This window comes from Dromiciops gliroides, chromosome 2 (genome assembly GCF_019393635.1).
Source record: "Dromiciops gliroides isolate mDroGli1 chromosome 2, mDroGli1.pri, whole genome shotgun sequence".
Classification (NCBI taxonomy): domain Eukaryota; kingdom Metazoa; phylum Chordata; class Mammalia; order Microbiotheria; family Microbiotheriidae; genus Dromiciops; species Dromiciops gliroides.
This window is the reverse complement of record NC_057862.1, coordinates 551591743-551613049: the sequence shown is the minus strand read 5'-3', so window position 1 is coordinate 551613049 and position 21307 is coordinate 551591743. Positions and strand designations below refer to the sequence as shown.

Genomic DNA, 21307 nt, shown 5'->3' with positions numbered 1-21307 from the left:
GTCAACATCCGCTATTCTTATATATGGGATATTGGATTCAGAATCAAGAGGATCTAGATACAAATCCTAGCTCTGCCACTTATCACTTGTGTGACTTGAGATGACCCACTTGACCTTTCTGAGCTTTTCCTTCCTGAGTTTTCTCACCTGTAAAATGAGGGGCTTGGCCTAGGTTACGTCAGATCACTTCCAGCTCCAGCTTAGGATCCTGTGTCCTAGCTCCACACACGATTCTCCAGACAGTGGCACTGCTGCCAGGAGGAAAAAGCTGCTCTTTTCTCCTTAATCCCCAACTCACAGTCCTTGCAGAAGTAGCATATTAGTGTCCTAGATGTCATGTTGAATTCTTACCTCCTTCCTGGCCCGGGCTCCCTGACAGCCTTGGGTTCATTTGCTTCCATAGAAGTTCTTGTCAATAACTCATATTTTCTCTGTGGTGGTCCTTGTGTTGAACTGCAGAGGAAAGATTTGAATATAGTCCAAAGTGATTTCTTTCAATTCCAGGTTGCCATTCAGCTCAACGATACCCACCCAGCACTCTCTATTGCAGAACTCATGAGAATCCTAGTGGATGTCGAAAAGGTGGACTGGGATAAGGTAAGAGCAAGAGGTAGTATTGGGGCTAGGGAAGGAAGGTTGGGGCATTCTTTGTTCTAAAAGTCTAACACAGCTACACTGGCCTATCCAAATACTAACATTTCTATAGGAATTGCTCAGTTACTCCCTGTCTTTATTCTATGAAATAGGAGGCAGCTCTGTTGCCTTCCTGGGAAGGACTATAAGTGGAAATAAGAGGTTATTGGGGGAGAGAGAAGTGGGCAATGAGAAGACAGTAAGGATCATTCTAAGAAAAGTTCTCAAATTTTTCTTGTGAATGAAAGGAAGGCAGGATTATTGTGTATAGCAGAAAGGTGAGGGGAACCAGTGTGATCACTTGGGGAGTGGAGAAGGATCCTCACACATTGGACAGGGATTCTTGCATCTTTTTCCTTAGTGTAGAGTTTTAACAGGAAAAAAACAGGAGAGTAAGTAGTGAAGTATATTTGGATCTCATGACCCTTGGAAGCTCCTATGGTAGATTTTCCCCTAGTAAAAATGGATCAACCTGTGAAGTCATACATGGAGTTTTCCTGTGTTTACAGAATACTGAAACAACCCATCTCAGCCGTAATTGCCCTACATTTGTGGGTATTCTCTCTGAAATGACTGCAGTCGTGTAATCAGTCACGTTGGTGTGTGGTCTTGTTGTACTCTTTAACCTGCAGGAGAGGGCAGTGTTGCCCAGGATAATCTGAGCATGGGCCTGTAAACAATGGCAAGCTTTACATATTTTTAGGTTGGATCTGTGTCTCTACCCTTGCCCTCTTGGCTCACTGAGGAAAGAAGTAATATTTTTTTAAAGTGTATTTAGCTTAAGTCTTCTAATCTACTTTTAGGCCTGGGAGATCACTAAAAAGACATGTGCCTATACCAACCACACTGTCCTGCCTGAGGCTCTGGAGCGGTGGCCTGTCTCCATGTTTGAGAAGTTACTGCCAAGACACCTGGAGATTATCTATGCCGTTAATCAGAAGCACTTGGATGTAAGGAGGCTACCCCTCATACTAAGAGAGTGGGGAAAGGAAAATATGTCATTTAGTCTTGGTGGGGAATTATCGTCAACACTGAGAGATGATTTAAAAGGTTGTAGGTTATTTTCGCCACCAGAGTGTATTTGGGGGTGTATGCTCTACTACTGTTAGGGACAATTATTTAACAATCAAACTATAGACCTTGTCTCCATACTTACCAGTAGAATTCTGAAATGGCTGCCATAATATTAAAGTAGGCATTCTGTTTAGGAAGTTGTATGTCAGTTTTCATTTCTGTGTGTGTGTGTGTGTGTGTGTGTGTGTGTGTGTGTGTGTGTGTGAGTGAGTGAATTGGGGTTAAGTGACTTGCCCAGGGTCACACAGCTAGTAAGTGTTAAGTGTCTGAGGCCGGATTTGAACTCAGGTCCTCCTGAATCCAGGGCCGGTGCTCTATCCACTGTGCCATCTAGCTGCCCCCAGTTTTCATTTCTTTATTTTGTTAAGGTTGGGGAAAGGAATCCCATACCTGATTAAGCACTGGATTTGGACCTAACTGACATAGTACTAATTAAGTTTCTATTCCTTGTAATGGCAGCAGACTTCTGTCCTGCATGTATTACTTAACACATAAAGGATGTATGATTTTGACAGCAAAGGGAACTTGTAGTGTGGAATCCCCTTCTACCTATATACTTTGTAACCTGTCAGTAACTTAGTAGATAAGTCTAAGGGAGTTGCTTAAAGGGAGGATTTGAAATCAGGCTTTCTTCACTCAAAGTCCAGTATTTTAACCACTGTACCTTGTATTTATTCAATTTATTCAATAGCTTATGAAAAGCTAGTGAAAAGCTTATGAAAAGCAAAATGTAAATTCTTTAAAATTTTAGTCTCATCTGTTTTTTCTGTTACCATCAGGAAATGATGAAAACAGAATTAGTAGCATTTAGAATTGAGTTGGTGTGATATGGGCGACTGCAGTAAGATACTTGGGGACATCTGCTGTCATTTTTTCCCACTGTGCTCTGTGATTTTGGGGAGAGAAGCAGAAAATCCTTTCTATGTTTCTAGGGAGGGGAATATTTAGTCATCCTTATTAATTCTGGGTTCATAAAAGGAAGCCACTGATGTTTCTCTGTGTCTTGGTAACAGAATGTAGCTGCCATGTTTCCTGGAGATGTGGACCGACTGAGAAGGATGTCTGTGATTGAAGAGGGAGACTGTAAGAGGATTAACATGGCCCACCTTTGTGTGATTGGCTCCCACGCTGTCAATGGAGTAGCAAGAATCCACTCAGAAATTGTGAAGCATTCTGTGTGAGTGCCATTGAATGTACTTAGACTTAAATTCAGGCATATGCCTTTGAAATCTAAAAGACTTAATCCACTTCTTTGCCACTGTTCTGTCCCTAAGAATATCATACCTTATTGAGCCAAATACTTTACCTACAAAACAGCCAATTAATGTAATGAAACACATAATTAGTTCAGTGGGGTAAATATGGCCTCTTGTATAGCTGTCTGCTATTAAGTGGAACAGACAGGTCAGGAGGATCCAACGTTTAGGTATTGGCATAAAGTTTCATTTCTTTGAAGGTTAAAGCTCGATGAAAGTTCTTGTAATTTCTCCCTTAAGGCTGACAGTGCTAGGGTGCAGTGGTCTGAGTGTTCTGTTAACCAGTAACCTACGGTTATCTCTCCACCCTTAAACTAAAATAAGCCATTTCATCAGCTAGGCAGGGATTCTTTCAACCCTTTCCTCTTGTCCTCCTTTGTTTCTCTTGAGATTGTGGATAAGGGAAGCCAATGTCAAGGTAGTGGCTGACCTTAGATTTTGATCTGCAAATAATTGAGACGATCAGCTAGTTTTTACACTGTCCGGATATAACGATAGGTGAAGGACTTGTTTTTCTCATATAGACTGTAGCACATTACCACTGGAAGAGACCTTAGAGATAATCTGGACTAACTCTAATTTTATTAATGAGAAAACTGAAACAAATAGAAATAAAGTGACTCATTCTAAGAAACCCAGATAGTAATTAGAATCAAAACTTGAACCTAGGTCTCCTAGCTTCAAATACCTCACACTTTGCACTATGCCACACTGACATAACCCTTAGCCTTTCCATATTTTTCTTCCTGCCTGAAAACAATGTTCACCTCAACTCAATATCTATTAAATGAATTCTGTGCAAGGCACTGTGATAGGTATACAAAGAAAAAAATGTCCTTGCCCAAAGGATTTACATTCCATTGAGTAGGAAGGCTGTCGAGAGGGATTAGAGGACTAATCAAGAGAAAAGGAGTAAAGCTACCATAATAATTTTCAATTCCGTTAGAGAATCCAACATTCCCCTTGTATATACAATAAGAACTCAGTTCAAAATCAACCGTTAGTATATATAGTCAAATCTTTCTTTTGCCATTACTCCCAGGTTTGTTTAATCCAAGTAAAGAATGCATGCCAAGGGGCAGCTAGGTGGCACAGTGGATAGAGTACCAGCCCTGGATGCAGGAGGACCTAAGTTCAAATCTGGCCTCAGACACTTAACAGTTACTAGCTGTGTGACCCTAGGCAAGTCACTTAACCCCAATTGCCTCACAAAAAAAAAAAAAAAGAATGCATGCTAAAGTACCTTGGCCAAACCAGTTCTGTGCACATATATAAATAAGTAGATGGAGGGTGATAATTCTAAAGTTCTATCTTGAGTGTTTTATGTATGTTTGAGTTCTGGAGGCCTTTTTTTTTTTAAATTTTATTTATTTATTTATTTAAATTTTTTGCAGGGCAATGAGGGTTAAGTGACTTGCCCAGGGTCACACAGCTAGTAAGTGTCAAGTGTCTGAGGCCGGATTTGAACTCAGGTACTCCTGAATCCAGGGCCGGTGCTTTACCACTGCGCCATCTAGCTGCCCCTGGAGGCCTTTTTTTAAACAAAAAGCATCTTAAGAAGTCTTGCTTATCTTGTTCCAAACAAAGCCGTTCTATGACCTTTTCCTATTTCCTTTATTTTTTAGTTTTAAAGATTTTTACGAACTGGAGCCAGAGAAGTTCCAGAACAAGACCAATGGCATCACTCCCAGACGGTGGCTACTGTTGTGCAATCCAGGTCTGGCAGAGATCATTGTGGAGGTGAGGACCAGAGCTGACCTTACATTAGGACTCACAGGTCAACAGAAGTGAGTGCAGTTTAGGACATGGCAGGATTAGACCTTGGTGATTCTTCTAGTGGAGAAGGTATCATAGGGGCCCTTTTTGTTTCAGGCCTTTAGCTGAAATTGAAAAGAAATCTCATCTTTGAATTGGGCAGTTTATTTGCCCTAATAGTGGACATGGTGACTTGCTCTAAAGTTTGTAGCACTGAGCATGTGGTAATGTTAAAGTCTTTTGTTAAAATGTGGGAGAAAAGTTCAGCTTACATTAGTTATTGATTATAACGTGGGGTGGAAGCACCTGCTATGTCAGCAAGTTAAGTAGCTTGGACTGAATACTTAAAAAGGGATATGAAAATAAGGGAAATATGTCAACAAAATCAGTCATTTCAATGGCATTAGTAAGAATGCCATATTGATTATGTTACAGTGTATGAAAAGGCACAACCACTTTTAGCAACTAATACTTTTTGCATTTCTCTAGAAAATTGGGGAAGATTTTCTCACTGATTTAAGTAAACTGAAGAAGCTTTTGCCATTGGTCAATGATGAAGCATTCATCAGGGATGTGGCCAAAGTCAAGCAGGTAATAAGAGTGTGAATAAAGTTTTCCTGGTCTTACTTTAAATTACTATGTAATGGGCAGCTAGATGGTGCAGTGGATAAAGTACCGGCCCTGGATTCAGGAATACCTGAGTTCAAATCTGGCCTCAGACACTTGACATTTAACTAGCTGTGTGACTCTGGGCAAGTCACTTAACCCTCATTGTCTTGCAAAAAAACCAAAACAAAACAAAACAAAATTACTATGTAACTCCCAATTTCTTTTTCCTAACTAACTCCATTCATTACATTGTACATTTGAAACTCAGTGATTGAATTACTCCACATGTACTATGGTAACAATTTAATTCAGTTCAAAAAATATCATTACACATCTACTGCATGCAGATCAATGAATAAGTTTGATATGTAACACTTGAACAAAAACAGTTCTTTGCTGAGAAATTTATTTTTCTTTCCTTCGTTCTTTCTTTCTTTTTTTTGTGGGGCAGTTGGGGTTAGGTGACTTGCCCAGGGTCACACAGCTAGTAAGTGTCAAGTGTCTGAGGCTGGATTTGAACTCAGGTCCTCCTGAATCCAGGGCCAGTGCTCTATCCATTGCACCACCTACCTGCCACTATTTTTATTTCTAATTAATACTTGTTGAATAAATTAATCTACCCCTTTGCCAAACTTCCCTGTTTCTATTGTCACTACCATCCTTCCAGTCACTCAGATTTGTAATCTTGTAGTCTTGACTAACAATAATACTTTTGGGGGCGGCTAGGTGGCGCAGTGGATAAAGCACCGGCCCTGGACTCAGGAGTTCCTGAGTTCAAATCCGGCCTCAGACACTTGACACTTACTAGCTGTGTGACCTTGGGCAAGTCACTTAACCCCAATTGCCTTGCCAAAAAAAAAAAAAAAAGATATCTAATGACCACTTTTCAGGGGGCAGCTAGGTGGCGCAGTGGATAAAGCACTGGCCTTGGCCTATCTTATTTTTGTAGCATATCTTGCAATTGTCTGCTTCTTTTCCCTTCACTTGTCTCTACCCTTATAATTTCTCAAATGAACTATTGCAGTTGCCTCCTAATTGTCTCCTAGTCTCTCCACACAGCTGCCAATTCATATTTTAAAGCATGGATGTGACCATACTAGTCTCCTACTCTTTGGCTTCCTTTTGCCTCTGGTAAAAATACAAACTCCTTAATCTTTGACTAAAAGTTCTCCCACAATCTGGCTCCCCCAGCTGAATTCCCATTCCAACTAGACTGTTAGCTCTTCCCATGGTATAACCTTCCACCTTCCACTACTGGGCCTTTTCACAATTAATTTGCCCATATTTGGATATCACTTCCTCCTCATTTCCATCTCTTAGAATTCCTTTCTCCCTTCAAAACATGGCTTTTCCATAAACATAAGACTTTTCCTTATCCCCATAGTTATTTGCACCATCTCTGTCTCAAAATTGCTTTATATTGCTCTACATATTTTTTCAATTTCTTGCTTGTGTGCATGTCACATTTTGCTTTTTATCTTTGTATTCACACCTAGCACTGTGCCAGGTGCATAATAGGTATTTAATAAAAACAATCATAACAATAGCTAGCATTTATATAGCACTTTAAGAGCTGCAAAGCATCTTACATGTGGTATCTCATTTGATGCACCTATGAGAAAGGTGCTATTATCCCATTTTACAGACGAGGAAACTGAGACTAGAAGAGGCTAAGTGATTTGCTTGGGGAGTCACACAGCTAGTAAGCAATTGAGGCAGGAATCAAACTCAGATCTTCCTGACTCCAGATCCATTACTCTGTCTACTTTACCACCTAGATGCCTCTGATGTTTGCCAAGTTGAGTACTATAAACAACTTTTATGTTTTGAAGTGAAATTGGGAAACAAACCACTAAAGAATAGTAGTTTAGACTATGTGCTTTGTTGGTTAAAAAGCATATCTTGGTATAGCCAGGTTTTATCTTAAAAACTTGCTGACAGCATAACCTTTGGCAATGCTAATAAAAAGCTGAATTTATGTAATTTGAAGCCTTTTAAACCAAAGACTGAATCTCTATATAACTACCTTGAAGTAAAACAACAGAATTCCTTGCCTCATTGATTCCTATCTCTTGGTGTTTATTCCATTTTTAAAAAAATTTCATAGTGCAAAGTTGATTTCACCTTCCTAAATCTTTAACTTAGCATAATACTAGTGATTCTTTTTCTTTTAAAATTGTCATTATTGTTTCATCTTCTTTTAACTTCTTTTTGTTTTCTATTACTCCCACTCTTTACATTGAGTAGTTTCTTTTTATTTTGACACCTCTTCCTGCCATTTGCTCTGATCTTTAAGCCTTCCAGTGTTCTGCCTCCCCTACCCTTCTTTGACATTTTTCCATTGTCACTGAATTTCCAGCAAAATGGGAAAAGATTCTCTGTTGGAGTTGAATCAAAAAAGCTCTCCTTTAGGGAACAGGAATAGCTGGGTACTTGGCATATATTTAGATTCTGAAAGCTATCATTGGACAGCATCATAGTATTTATCAGGCAAAAAAGGAAATCAAGAAAAAGTCAAATGCCTCCTTCTGTTTTCTCTTCCCTAGGAAAACAAATTGAAGTTTTCTGCCTTCCTAGAGCAAGAGTACAAGGTGAAAATAAATCCCTCCTCGATGTTTGACGTGCATGTGAAGAGAATCCATGAGTACAAAAGGCAGTTGCTGAACTGCTTACACATCATCACGCTATACAACCGTAAGTCTTGGCTTCTTTAGCATTTCAGGTCAATGGGGGATGTTAACTATTTCATGATTATGATAGTTAAAAAGAACATAGCTTCAATATTTTCCTCCCACTTTGTTCCCAACAGTTTCCTAAGACTCCTCAGTTCTCATTTCATTTTGCCATTCCTTGATTATTATTCTCTCTTCATTGCCAGTGGCTTGGCAGTCACTTCCCCTTAGGCCATGGATCACAGCAAAGAGAGGGTAATTTGGGATGATAGACTTGTGTTTCACTTTTAGAGTGTTAGTATTTAGGCCTAGAAGAGACTTTAGATATCATTTAGCCCAACTACCTTATTTCCCAGGTTAGAAAATTGACTTTTCCAAGGTCACAGCAACAGATTTGGGATTCACACTCCAAATTAATTTCTTTTTTTTCCTATCACAAACTCCAAATTGAAATTATTTTTCTTTCACCAAGGGCAGCTAATAACTTTACACACTTAGTTTTATGTGGGTTTTCTAAGAAATGGAGGGCTCTTAATTTTTGCCTCTTTCCTACCTACCAAAAGCCTTTATTCCAACTCTTCAGTTTCTAAGCACCCTTTCTCCTTGAAGCCTTTTCTGTTGGCTCCCATCCTTAGGAAAGAGGGGAGTGTATTTCAGTGAGGAGGACTCCAGGAGCATAGGTTTAAATTGAGATCTAGCATGATATGTTCAGGGTGGGACTAGTGGGAAATCTACCCAGAGCTATTTGCATTTGAATTTTTTAGAGCATTTACTCTTTTAAAACCACATAGAGATGGTTAGTTAAGCTTAAGAAGTACTTAGCGGGGCAGCTAGGTGGTGCAGTGGATAGAGCACCAGCCCTGGATTCAGGAGGACCTGGCTTCAAATCCGGCCTCAGACACTTAACACTTACTAGCTGTGTGACCCCGGGCAAGTCACTTAACCCCGATTGCCTACACACACACAAAAAAAAAAGAATGAAAAATAAAGCAAATTAACTTTGTAACAAAGAGTTCCTTCAGCAGGTTTGTCCAGTAGACATGACTCCCTCAACTATTAGGAACTCATTTGGGACTACTGGCTCTCTACTGGTAAAATACCTTAGAATTGTCACAAGGTTAATATAATAGAACATCTCAATGAAATTGATACATGTTTCTAAAAATAAATAAGTCTTTGTTGTCTCTTGTGAAGGGTCAGAGTAATTTTCAGTTCAATCAGTTAAGCTTCTACTACCTTTTTTGTTGTTAGAGGCGTTGGGGGTTAAGTGATTTGCCCAGGATCACACAGCTAGTGTATGAGACTGGATTTGAACTCAGATCCTCTTGACTCCAGGGCTGGTGCTCTATCCTACTGTCTTCAAGGCACAGTGATAGGCGGGAGTATTACAAAGACCAAAATAAAACAAATCACATTGCACACTTTAGTAGATTTGATGAAGATGAAAATTGACACATACCTAGTATAACAAAAGGTACATAGGTCGGGTCAGTGCTCTTTATAGCAGGTAGGGCCCAGACTATATTTTGAGGCAAGGGAGAAGTAGGGTCACATCCCATCTTTTACAATAGCTTTATATCCGTGGGCAAATTACAATCTCCCTTAATCAATTTCCTCACCTGTAAAACAGGGGTTAGAATATTTCTTGTAGCTCTTAGAATCAAATAAGATGAAAAAAAGAATAAAACACTTTATATATGTTATAATATATTGAAGGAAAACTGGTAAAAGCATATGGAACGTTGCTTAACATGGACTAGTTAAAGGCTGACATGATCTTAATTTCCTTGATCCTCATTGGCTATTGATAAGAATTGTAGTTTTCTCAATCCAGCTTTCATGGCTGGGGTTTCCTGGTGGCCTTAGTCATGTTTTTCCCTTGGTCCACTGGTTTTGCTCTATGAACTTCTGCCCTACATCACTGACATGTGGCTTTCAGCAACGTTAGCTTGATGGCTGGTGAGGATAACAAAATACCTCAGTATCTTGTCCCATGCTAGTCTGCCCTCCTATTCTTCCCTTGGCCCAGGCTGAAGCTGATGTAATACCTTTGGAATAGAGCCTGGGAAGTTGATATTAACTTACCTTTATTTTCTGATTGATGGATTTAAAATACAAACTCAGAAATTAGGAAGCTTGGTTGAATTCTAGTCTTGGCTCTTCTTGTTATCCATGTTAGCCAGAACAGTTCACTTAGCCTCATGGGTTTTAGTTTCTTCATCTTTGAAATGAGAGCATTCTCTCTAGGAGCCTTTGCAGGTACAAAAAAAATGATCTGTCTGGCAGTGAGCAGGTCAGCACTATGGGCCCTGATTTAAAATGAAGAGGTGAGATTAAGGGACCAGGAAAGTCCTTTACAGCTATCAATGTGTGATAGATTGGGGATGGAGCTTTTAGTGGCAGCGGCAACATCCTCTTTCAGGTAACGTTGAACATCCCCCAAATTATTTTAAGTTTCTCATGAGATTTTTGTGACCAGATCTTTTTTTTAAAGTTGTTAAAGTGATTTCCTCAGAACAATTACACATGTAATCTTTATTTTCAGTGGCTGGTTTACTTTATGTTTATCTCTTAAACATTAACAATTCTTAATAACCTTGAATAGTACGAAGCAAAGAAAAGGAAATGAGCTGACTTTTCACAAAGGGGAAGGGAAACTATTTTTCTGAGCAAGTTAAGTTGCAGTTACTGTGCCATAGTTTATGTTTCATCTGTGTGGAGGAACCATCCTTTCTTTTCTAGTATCATTTTGATGTTTTCCTCTTGTTACATATGTTTATAAAGTATGTTGGAGTGAAGAGAGGGCTTTATCAATCAGCTCTAATATTAGGTGATTTTTAAAATAATTGTCCAACTTTAACCTCCTCTGTTAACCCCACAGGAATAAGGAAAGACCCAAGCAAATACTTTGTACCAAGGACTGTCATGATTGGGGGAAAGGTAAGGTGTCTTTTTTGTAGAATTTGTACCATTTTGCTTACTTGATGGTTGGATAGCTTCCCCTCATCCCCACTGCCTTAATAGGTAGTCTCCTAGAATTACTGTGGCTAAAAAAATTATCCTCTAGTGCATCTTAGTGACTTCTGTATCACTGAACTTGAAATCCATTAAACCTCCCTACTTATTTTTTATTCTTTTTTCTTTTCTTTTTCTTTTTTTTTTTTTTTAGTGAGGTAATTGGGGTTAAGTGACTTGCCCAGGGTCACACAGCTAGTAAGTGTTAAGTGTCCGAGGCCGGATTTGAACTCAGGTACTCCTGACTCCAGGGCTGGTGCTCTACCCACTGTGCTACCTAGCTGCCCCTCTTTTTCTTTTTTTGCAGGACAATGAGGGTTAAGTGACTTGCCCAGGGTCACACAGCTAGTAAGTGTCAAGTGTCTGAGGTCAGATTTGGACTCAGGTCCTCCTGAATCCTGGGCTGGTGTTTCATCCACTGCATCACCTAGCTGCCCCCTGCCCCACTTATTTTTCAATCAGATTGTTCTCTAGCCAAACTTTTCCCATCTTGTTCTTGTGAAATGGATTTTTTTGTACCCACACTTCACATTGATCCCTCTTAACTTTTAGTCTTCACTTTGGCCCAGTGCTAGAGTCCATCATGCTCTTTTTGAATCTTCTCTTGTCTCTTGTGTTGTCTGTCCTTCCTAGTTTTATGTTTATCCACATAATTGACAGGCATGCCATAATGGTCTTCTCTTCTCCCCCCCCCCCCACAATAATGTCTTCATTTAAGTCATGGAATAGTAAACTGTGCAATGCCAAGCACAGATCCCTTGGGCACTCCATTAGAGACCCCTTGGCAAGTACTTAATGAATCTCTTCATCAATTAGCTATTGGCAACTTTGATCCAAATATTTCTCCATCTTTTCTCACAGGAATAGCATGAAGGCCCTTGTCATATTTTGCTACAGTGTAGGTAAACTAGGAGGCAGTATGGTTTAGGGGAAAGGGTGCTAAATTTAAGAGTCACAGGACCTCCATTCAAATCCTGGTCTTTTCAACTTGCTACTTAAATGACTTTGGGAAAGCCATTTGCCCTCTTTGGATCTCAACTTCCTCATGTTTAAAATGATTTCTTAAGAGCCATTCCAACTCTAACTCTGTGATCGCACATATCTACAGTATTCCCCTGATCTTTAGACTAGTCAGAGCTTAGGGATCAGACCTAGGTTTTCATTGGTATAGGAAAGTCCTGGAAAAAGAAACTCCCTCTATTAGGGAAGTCAGCACTTCTGCCCATGGTGTCCCTGCCAGGATGTAACATGTGATATTTGTAAAGGTAATATTTGAACCTGGGCTTCCTGGCTTTGAGGCAACCTTCTATCAGTTATATCACACAGCTTTTCTGCCAGTCTCGGAACCCTGTCAAGAAAGGAAATGAGGCTAGTTTCTTGGTAAAACCATGCTGATTGTTAGTGATCACTCCATTTATGGATGTTCACTCATCATCCCTTTCTCTAGTTTCTGCCACATACTATTTTCCAGTTTTCCCAGCAGTTTTTGTTAGATAGTGAGTTCTTATCCCAGAAACTGGGGTCTTTGGGTTTATCAAATATGGAACATCATCCCTTTAATAACACTTTCTAGAATACCAACAGGCATAAAAATTAAGTTGTATTTTGTATCCTATGTTCAGTTTCCTTTTTTTCAGCACATTTGCTCTTCTCCAGTCCCTAGAGGCAGTACGATTTTGTTTTCTGTGACCTTTCAATGGTCACTGACCGATTGCTGGGGTGGAAATGATGGGACCCTGGATGTGTTAGAGGAAGGAGAAGTGGCTACGCCCTCTTAGAGTTTCTGATACATTGTTTAACATGGACTCTAGATTTGGAAGAACAGATTTCAAAAAGTTCAGAGGAAACATAGGCAGGATCTTATTAATTACAATTCTTAAGATCATAGATTTAGCACTGGACAGAACCTCATAGGCCATCTGGTCCAATCCCCTCATTTTACACATGAGGTGAGTGAGGCCCAGGAAAGCTCAGTGACTTGCCAGAGATAACACAAGAGCAAGCATCCTCAGAGAAAGTCAGTCTAGGAAGACATGAAATTCTCAAGACACAGAAAAACAATTCTAATGAGAAGGAAAAGAGAATGTTGTTTAAAGATATATATATATGTGGAAGTATAGTTAACTCATCATATGCCAGGCAAGTTGAACCACCATCACTACTACTTGGACCATCATCTTCCCTCAGAACTCAGTGGAAATAGCCAGGCCCTGAGTCCAAGATCATTGGGAATAGCAGTGTCCTCTAAATCACCAGATACGTGTTCAGACCAACTTTTGCAGCTCTCTTGGAAGAGATAAATCATTTTGGAAAGGGGGCCCCACTTTCCTCATCACCAGCAAGAACTCCCAACAGGCAGATTGACACCAAAGTCCAGGGATCAGCCCCCCCCCCCCCCAACCACTTCTTCCAGCCCTTATAGTCCCTTACCTGGGAAGCAACTCCAGAATCTAAGAGTCTTGCCACCAAAGTCCTTCACCCTGTCAAGTGCTAAAGCATCAGAAAGTGATACAATTGTATTAGTGGAAATACCATTAATGAAGAAGCACTACGATCTTGTACCCTAAGGATCATGAGTGAGACCTCTCCACCTGATTTGTAGCTGAAACCTATCTCCCCTGTTAGAATGTGAGCTTTTGATAGAAGGCCTATCCTACTTTTCTATGTGTATTCCCAGCACTTAGTACATTGCTTTGCATATAGCAAGCACTTATTAAATGCTTTGTTCATTGAGTCATCTATCAACCAACCAGAGGCCTGCTTAAGTCTGTTGCAGCTGATCTCTGGTAGTGGATCAGTAATCATTCTTTAAGGGCCTCAGCATATTGTTCACCTGAATTATATGTGGACCTAGTAACTCTATTGAAGTAGGACATTAGCATATCTACCTTTTTTTGTCTCCTGGATTTATAATTCAAGATAAACTAAAACAAATTTTTTTTAATAACCTCTTGCCATTCTGATTTTACTCCTACTTCCACAATCAGGAGGAGGCATAATTTGACAGAGCTTCTGATGTAGGAGCCCTAGTCTATACCATCCTTTTTTTTTTTTTTTCCAAGAGGGTTTCAATGTATTCAGCAATGAGAGCAGCTACAAGCTTTTTTTGTTTGTTTGTTTTGTTTGTTTTTTGGTGAGGCAGTTGGGGTTAAGCGATTTGCCCAGCATCACTCAGCTAGTGTCAAGTGCCTGAGGCCTGATTTGAACTCAGGTGCTCCTGAATCCAGGGCCCGTGCTTTATCCATTGTGCCACCTAGCTGCACCAAAGATAAAGAAAAGAATAGAAAATAGCATCTCATCTCTTTTCCATGTTAATCTCAAATCAAAAAAATCAATGTGTAGAACTAGGTCTTTGGTTTTGTTTTGTGACTATTCAGTGTAGTAACTGGTGGGGTTTTCTTGATATATTGTAGAATCTTTAAGGATGTAGAACTTAAGTCAGTCAATCAAACAAGCAAGACAGCATTTATGCATCTATCATTTTCTGGATTGTTGGTAACCTGTGCATATTTTGCCTCCTTGTGTCACAAGGCCCAGCTCACTCACATTTACTTCAATGACAGTCCCTTTGGTAATAACACCCAAAGTTGGGGTGGGGAGGAAGGAAGTATGGGGAGGCAAAAAGTGGCTTTAAGTTCCGGATGAGTTATATGAGCCTTCTTAAAACGCAAACCCATTGGCCTAATGAATCTTTCATATTTTGGTGGTGTTCGAGTAAAGCCATCTCCGACAAAGCAGACTTTAGTAACCATTCTTTTCCAAACCTTCTTTCTCTTTCCTGTACGAATGACCTTTAACACTTCTGTTTCTCCCTGGGCATGAACTTTTGGCAGGGGCACTTCCCATTTACCAGCTTTCTCTTTTCGTTTCTGTTTAATCATGTTGGAAAGGACTTTGGCACGGGATTGTCCCTCTGTCCAGCAGATAGGCAGGCACTGCTCCTTGAGGAGTTTTTTCATCATTCTTTTGCTTGGTATTTCTCTTTTCATGCATCTTGATAGTCTTTTTCATCTGAATCTTCTCAGCATGACGCTGTTTATGATAGAGTTTGGCCTTTAGACCAATCGTTTTCTTTGCTTTCTTTAAACGTTCATGAGCTTCTCGGCTTTCCTTCTTTCTCTTTTTCTCATGGTAATCCAAGCGGTAGCCATACCATTTTGGGTGTAACTCTATGTATTCGTTATGTGGCATGTTGACGGCTGGGGGCCCCTCAAAGAGCCACCGAAAATGCTTCCAAACTTCAGACCTTCTGCCATTGCGACTGACTCCTCAAGAGCCAGAAAAGAAGAGAGTCTATATCTTCCTAACAGCCATTATACCACATAAATAAATAATGTCGGGATACTGTACCAATGCAGTTCATCTTTGGACTGGCTTACTGTTTTACCCATGGATAGCTAGCATAGAGTGATCAAGCCTGTGCTGTTTATTTGATTACTATACCACTGACATTCAGATGATTTACCCTGAAGCAAATACTGCTCTCTTTTCTCTTGGTAACTTCCCCCTCTACATTCCTCTGGTTAAATCATTTGCAAATGCATACTATAGCATTCTTACAATTCCGTCATCCCATTCTCTTAGAAGTGTTTGGAAAATGGACACAAAGTATACTTGTATGGCTTTGTTATCAATTGGGAATTAAGCTGTATTTGACCTTCAAGCCATTGTATATTTTAAAAATATATATATATAGTACTTAGGGTACTATGTAGGTATATAATATAAACTATTCCAGGAAAGCTTAGTAGATTAAAATAGGGTTTACAAGTATACTTGCTGGTTCTGCAAACTTCTGATACACTTTATACAAAAATTACTTAAGCTCCTAAGATAAATACAACTTCCTTCTACCAATTTTGCAATCAAAGATCATAGGGGAAGTATCCATTAAAAGCATAACACTTGGGAAGCTAGGTGGCGCAGTGGATAAAGCACCAGCCCTGGAGTCAGGAGTACCTGAGTTCAAATCCGGCCTCATACACTTAACACTTACTAGCTGTGTGACCCTGGGCAAGTCACTTAACCCTCATTGCCCTAAAAAGAAAAAAAAAAGTTAAAAAAAAAAAAGCATAACACTTCATGAAATGCTATAGCCTTGAAGGTTGTCAATTTAAGGAGGTCTTGTACTTGAAATCTGCAGTATTTCTTTTCTAAGATTCTTAAATAGGTTATGAGAGAGGATGATACAGGAAGGGAAGAGAGTCATCCTTTTTATAGTGCCTGCCATGTGCCAGACACCATTCTTAGTGCTTTATATATATTAAACATACACAAACAGTCATCACACAAAGCAGAATATAGGTAAGGTAGAGACAGAGTGCTGTTTAGCTTTGGGCCTTAGATCTATTTAGAGGGAAAAAGTAGGCTTCATGGAGAAGATGGCATTTGAGCTGACTAGAAGGATGAGAAAAGCAGAAGGTGTATTTGGGAATCAGGGAATAAGAGTCTAGTTGGGCTGGAATGTCGAATATTTGTATGTACCAGGAGACAAGGGCAGATTAAAACCTAATTGTGGCGGCTGTCCAGTTTTTCTAGGCCATATTCATTTAGCACTGGTGTGCAGGATGGTTTGTAGTTGAGAGAGATTTGAGGCAGAACCCAGATGAGAGACAGAGAGGGTGTTTTTTGGTTTTTTTTAAAGATAATTTATTGTCATGGGGAAAATAGGGTAGGGGATTTGGAAAGGGGTAGGGGTTTGGGGTCCTTAGGAATTCTTCTTGAAAGAATTACACCCCCTTGCACACAATAAGATAGTAGTTTATTTCAGGGCTGAGGAAGGGAAGGGAAGGGAAACCAAGAGAAATCCTTGGACTTCTCATGGAGAGAGAGGCATGCCACAAAGCATGTGGCTCTGAGATACCAATCTCCTCAAGCAGGAGACTGGCAGTTACTTTTATAGAGGACTCATGGGGGTGACCATCTGACTGTGGAAAGTTCCTTTAGTGAGGGAGGACCATCCCCCACTGGTGGTGGCTGGAGGAATTGGGTGAGGGGTGGCTGCAGATCTCCAGCAATCTCCTCAGGACACAAAGGAAGCTGGCACACCCAAATTTATCTCCCCAGGGTTGAGGGAGACTAGAATGAAGGGTGGAGGTCCCCAGTCCAATCTGGTTCCACTTATCTCTTTGGGTGTGTCTGTCCTTTGGATTAGTTTCTCAAGGAGAAGGTTCTTTGATGTGCCCCAGAGAACTTCTGGGGTGCTATGGGCCCATAACAGTATTAACATTTGTCTTTTAAAGTTCATAAAGTGCTTTCCATACATTATATCATTTGAGCCTTTCCATAACTGTGAAATAAGTACTGTTCTTGTTATTTTATCATCATTTTGCAAAGAAAGAAAATAAGGCTCAGAGTAGTTAAGTAATTTGCCCCTTGTCACACAACTAGTCGGTGTCAGAGGCAAGATTTGAACCCAGGTCTTCCTGACTCTGTCAGATGATCGCTTGAAATGGTGGCTTTTTGTTTACTCTGTGGCCTGGGCAGCCTCACTCCCTGTCTCTTTATTAGTTGCTTTGTTTTCCTCTCATGGTCCTCCTTTCTTATCTTTCCAGACTCCTAAAAGGAATAACTGAGGTAAAGAAAACAAACAAATCGAAAGAAATGGATGTTTCCAGATAAATGTGAGATTCCTGTTAGAGGTAGAGGTAGAATAGTTAAGAGCAAAAAGTGTTCAGTATCCCTATTTCTGTGTGCTTTTGAAGGTTTATGGTATATAATACTATATTACATAATAAGTAATAAGCTTAATACAACTGTAGGTCTGGAGTAGTTTGATAGAAATAGTATGAGCCTTGTAGCTAAGAAGTTGCCTCAGCTAGGTGGTGCAGTAGATAAAGCACCAGCCCTGGATTCAGGAGGACCTGAGTTCAAGTCCGACCTCAAACACTTGACACTTACTAGGCTGTGTGACCCTGGGCAATTCACTTAACCCTCATTGCCCCACAAAAAACCAAAACAAAACAAATAAATACAAAACTCTATGCAGATATTTGTATCCAATAATCAGTAAGCATCTGTAAACAGCTGTTAAGTGCCAGGCCCTGTCCTGAGCATTGGGAATGTACAAAGAAAAGCAAAAGACAGTCTGCCCTTAAGGAGCTTACAATCTAATGGAAGTGACAACATGAACAGTATGTACAAACAACCTACATACAGGATAAATATAGGAGATAATCAATAGAAGAAAGGCATTAGAATTAAGATTGATTGGAAAATGCTTGGATATAGGGCCAGCATATTATGATATTGGAAGGAATGTCAAGTAGTCAGTGTTTTCTCAAGTATTCATAGGTTCAAAAATGGAATATTTAAGTCTTCTTTTAAGAGCCATTGCTGATTGCCTTTGGATAAGTTGGAGAAAAAGGGACCTCTAAATATAATGTCTCTTGGAATAAAGAAAAGGGGAAGCTGTGGTATCATTTTCCTTTGAAAAATATAAAACCATTACCATAATAAACAGTGCTTATTAGTTATGTGCAGCTGTACCTTTACTGGCTGTTTTCAAATGCAAAAATTTTAGATAGTTCAGGCTAAGATTCTTATCATAAAAATCAAGTGATAAAATGAGATGATTCCATGAGGGCATCCTTAGTGTTTCAGCTAATTTCAATAGAAGTTAATAATCCTACAAGAGAAAATGATTAGTTTGTAGGCATTTATGCTGATAAACTAGTAATAGTACTCTTTTCCTATTTTTCTACTTCTTAAATGATCTCTAACCTTCCATGTATTTTAAAGCTCTCTGATTTTGATCCTTTTGCAGGCTGCTCCTGGTTATCACATGGCTAAGATGATCATCAAGTTGGTTACATCCATTGGTGATGTTGTCAATAAAGATCCAGTTGTAGGAGACCGGCTTAAAGTGATCTTCTTAGAGAATTATCGAGTGTCCTTCGCTGAAAAAGGTAGAACTTGGAAATCTTCACTTGGGGAAAAAAAAATACACACACACACATACACACACACACATATATGGTCTCTGGTTCAGTTGGAAACAACTCATATTCAAATACTAATTCCTTCTGCCTCCTGCCGGAAACTGTAATATGGAGTCTAAGACTCAGGGCTGTATAGTCCTTGGGTTGTGCTTAGAACAAAGTAACTTTTGATTAAACTTGATTAATCTTAGCTTGAGGGTATTTTAGAGGCCTCTGGATGCTAAGGGTGAAAGGCTAATCATCTGCTGTTTTCTAGTCTACCACGAAAGAACTTCACCCTAGAAATTAAAGTATGTTCTCAATTAGCAGACTAGGCATGACCAAGAAGGACGTTAGCATTTTAAGATTAGAATTGTTGTGAATCAGTAAACATTTATTAAGGCCCCTGTGTGCCAAGGCACTATGTTGTGCGCTGGGGATTCAAAGAAAGGTAGAAGTCAGGCCCAGTTCCCACAGAACTCTGTCTAGTAGGGGAGGTCACATTGCAGACGCGCTCTATATAGGATAAATTGGAAATAACCAAGAGGGAAGGCACTAGAAATAGGGAGAATTGGGAAAGGCTTCCTGTAGAAAATAGACTTTCAGCTGGGGCTTGAATGAAGCCAGGGAGACCAGGAGGCAGAGGTGAGGAGGGAAAAGATCACAGAGGAGAGTCATGAGCAGGATTAGGAAGGACATCTTAGCACTGGTTTCCCCTTATCTCATTGCTTTCTCTTTCCTGTCTCTTGTCCTTCAAGCTTATCCCTGATTCCTCTTTTCCCTCCTCTCTGAATATTTTCCAGTTTTTCTGGATTTTCCCCCATCTTCAATCTTAGTCTCTCTTTCTGTTGGACTTGTGTCTGTGGTGTCCCTCCATGTGGGGAGCAGCCACAATCAAAGGCAACAAGGTAGAAGCGTGCCTAACAGCTTGGAGTTACTGTGTCTTGTACTGGACAGAAACTTGCTAAAATACTCTCCTCCTTTGTGAATTCAGGAATGGAAAACTCAGCCAGGTCTGACCTGGCTTGCTTTATATATAGCCATACTGCTTCTTTACCAAGCAAATCTATTTAATATAAGGGCCATCACTTTGGGTTTTTTTGTTTTGTTTTTGTTTTTATCATAAAAGTATTTTATTATTTTCCAGTTACATGTAAAGATAGTTTTCAACATTTGTTTTCATAAGATTTTTAGTTCCAATTTTTTCTCCCTCCTTCCCTTCCCTCCTCCCCTCCCCCAAATAGAAAGCAATCTGATATAGGTTTTATATACACACACACACACACACACACACACACACACACACACACACACACACATATATGTAATCACATTATATATATATATATAAAATCATGTTTAAAATATTTCTACATTAGTCATATCGTGAAAGAAGAATCAGAACAAAAGGGAAAAACCTCAAAAAAGGAAAAAAAAGCCAAAAAGTAGAAACAGTATGGGGCAATCTGTGTTTAGAATCCACAGTTCTTTTTTCTGGATGTGGAGAACATTTCCTATCCTGAGTTCGACATCCCTTTGTTTTGCAGAGTTCTTTGAAATCCTTTTCCTTCCTTTATAACCTCCCCAGGGGTTAGTGTAACTGCTTTTGGCTTTTCACAGAGATTAGATGCTTCTGTTATTCTTACAGCATGTGGTCTCACCTGCAATTCTGGCAGCCACTATTAGTGGTTCTTATATGTCGGCAGCTGGGATTGAAGGAGTGTTGAGAATGTGAGAGCTGTTGCAGGAATGTGCATCAGGTGTGTGCAGTATACATACTCACTTCAGGTCCCCTTCCAAATATCTTCCAGGTTGATGAAGTTTCTAGATCTCAAATGTAAATCCCTATTTTCCTAATATGAAAGCAAACATTTGGCAGGCAAGTGATTTCCACCATCTAGTAAGAAGCTGAGCTGGAGTTTGAATTCCCAAAGTTCCTACTTCTCTATTCAGTCCCAGGTGCTTCCCGTGGCTATAAGCTCACTAAGTAGAAGCTGCTAGTGACAACTTTGCAGGCTCTGTAAATAAAGGAACAAGTTCAGATATATGATTCTTTGTGCATTCACATTATGAACTAATCTCTGCCTCATTTTTCCCTCTCTTCCTAGTCCCATCTCTTTTGATTCTCCTGTGTCGATCTCTGCTTTATGTAGTATATCTATACTGGCAGTTCTGTGTAGGAGAAGGGTAGTGGTAATAATTCTGCATTCAGAATTCTGCTTAAATGTTCTTTTACTCTTCAGATAACTTTCTAAATAGTTTTAATTAATGATTCATCATAGTGTTCTCCAAAAAAACTTCCCAGGGAAGCCCTTGGACATAGTCTTACTTGTGACATTAGGAAAGATCTTGATTTCTTCCATGTCTACAAACC

The 21307-nt window shown here is 39.7% G+C and overlaps 1 protein-coding gene and 1 pseudogene across 1 annotated transcript in view; one reads left to right on the top strand and one right to left on the bottom strand.

Annotated features, from left to right (window-relative positions):
* The window catches only part of PYGB (glycogen phosphorylase B), a 91522-nt gene that overhangs the window by 55473 nt on the left and 14742 nt on the right, over positions 1 to 21307 (top strand). Inside the window, exons 9-16 of the mRNA XM_043984470.1 lie at positions 505 to 597; positions 1437 to 1583; positions 2721 to 2884; positions 4589 to 4703; positions 5208 to 5309; positions 7874 to 8021; positions 10881 to 10939; positions 18780 to 18921. Coding sequence (XP_043840405.1) covers positions 505 to 597; positions 1437 to 1583; positions 2721 to 2884; positions 4589 to 4703; positions 5208 to 5309; positions 7874 to 8021; positions 10881 to 10939; positions 18780 to 18921 — 970 coding nt within the window. The remainder of the gene's footprint in view (positions 1 to 504; positions 598 to 1436; positions 1584 to 2720; positions 2885 to 4588; positions 4704 to 5207; positions 5310 to 7873; positions 8022 to 10880; positions 10940 to 18779; positions 18922 to 21307) is intronic.
* Positions 14461 to 15205, bottom strand: LOC122741235 (annotated as a pseudogene).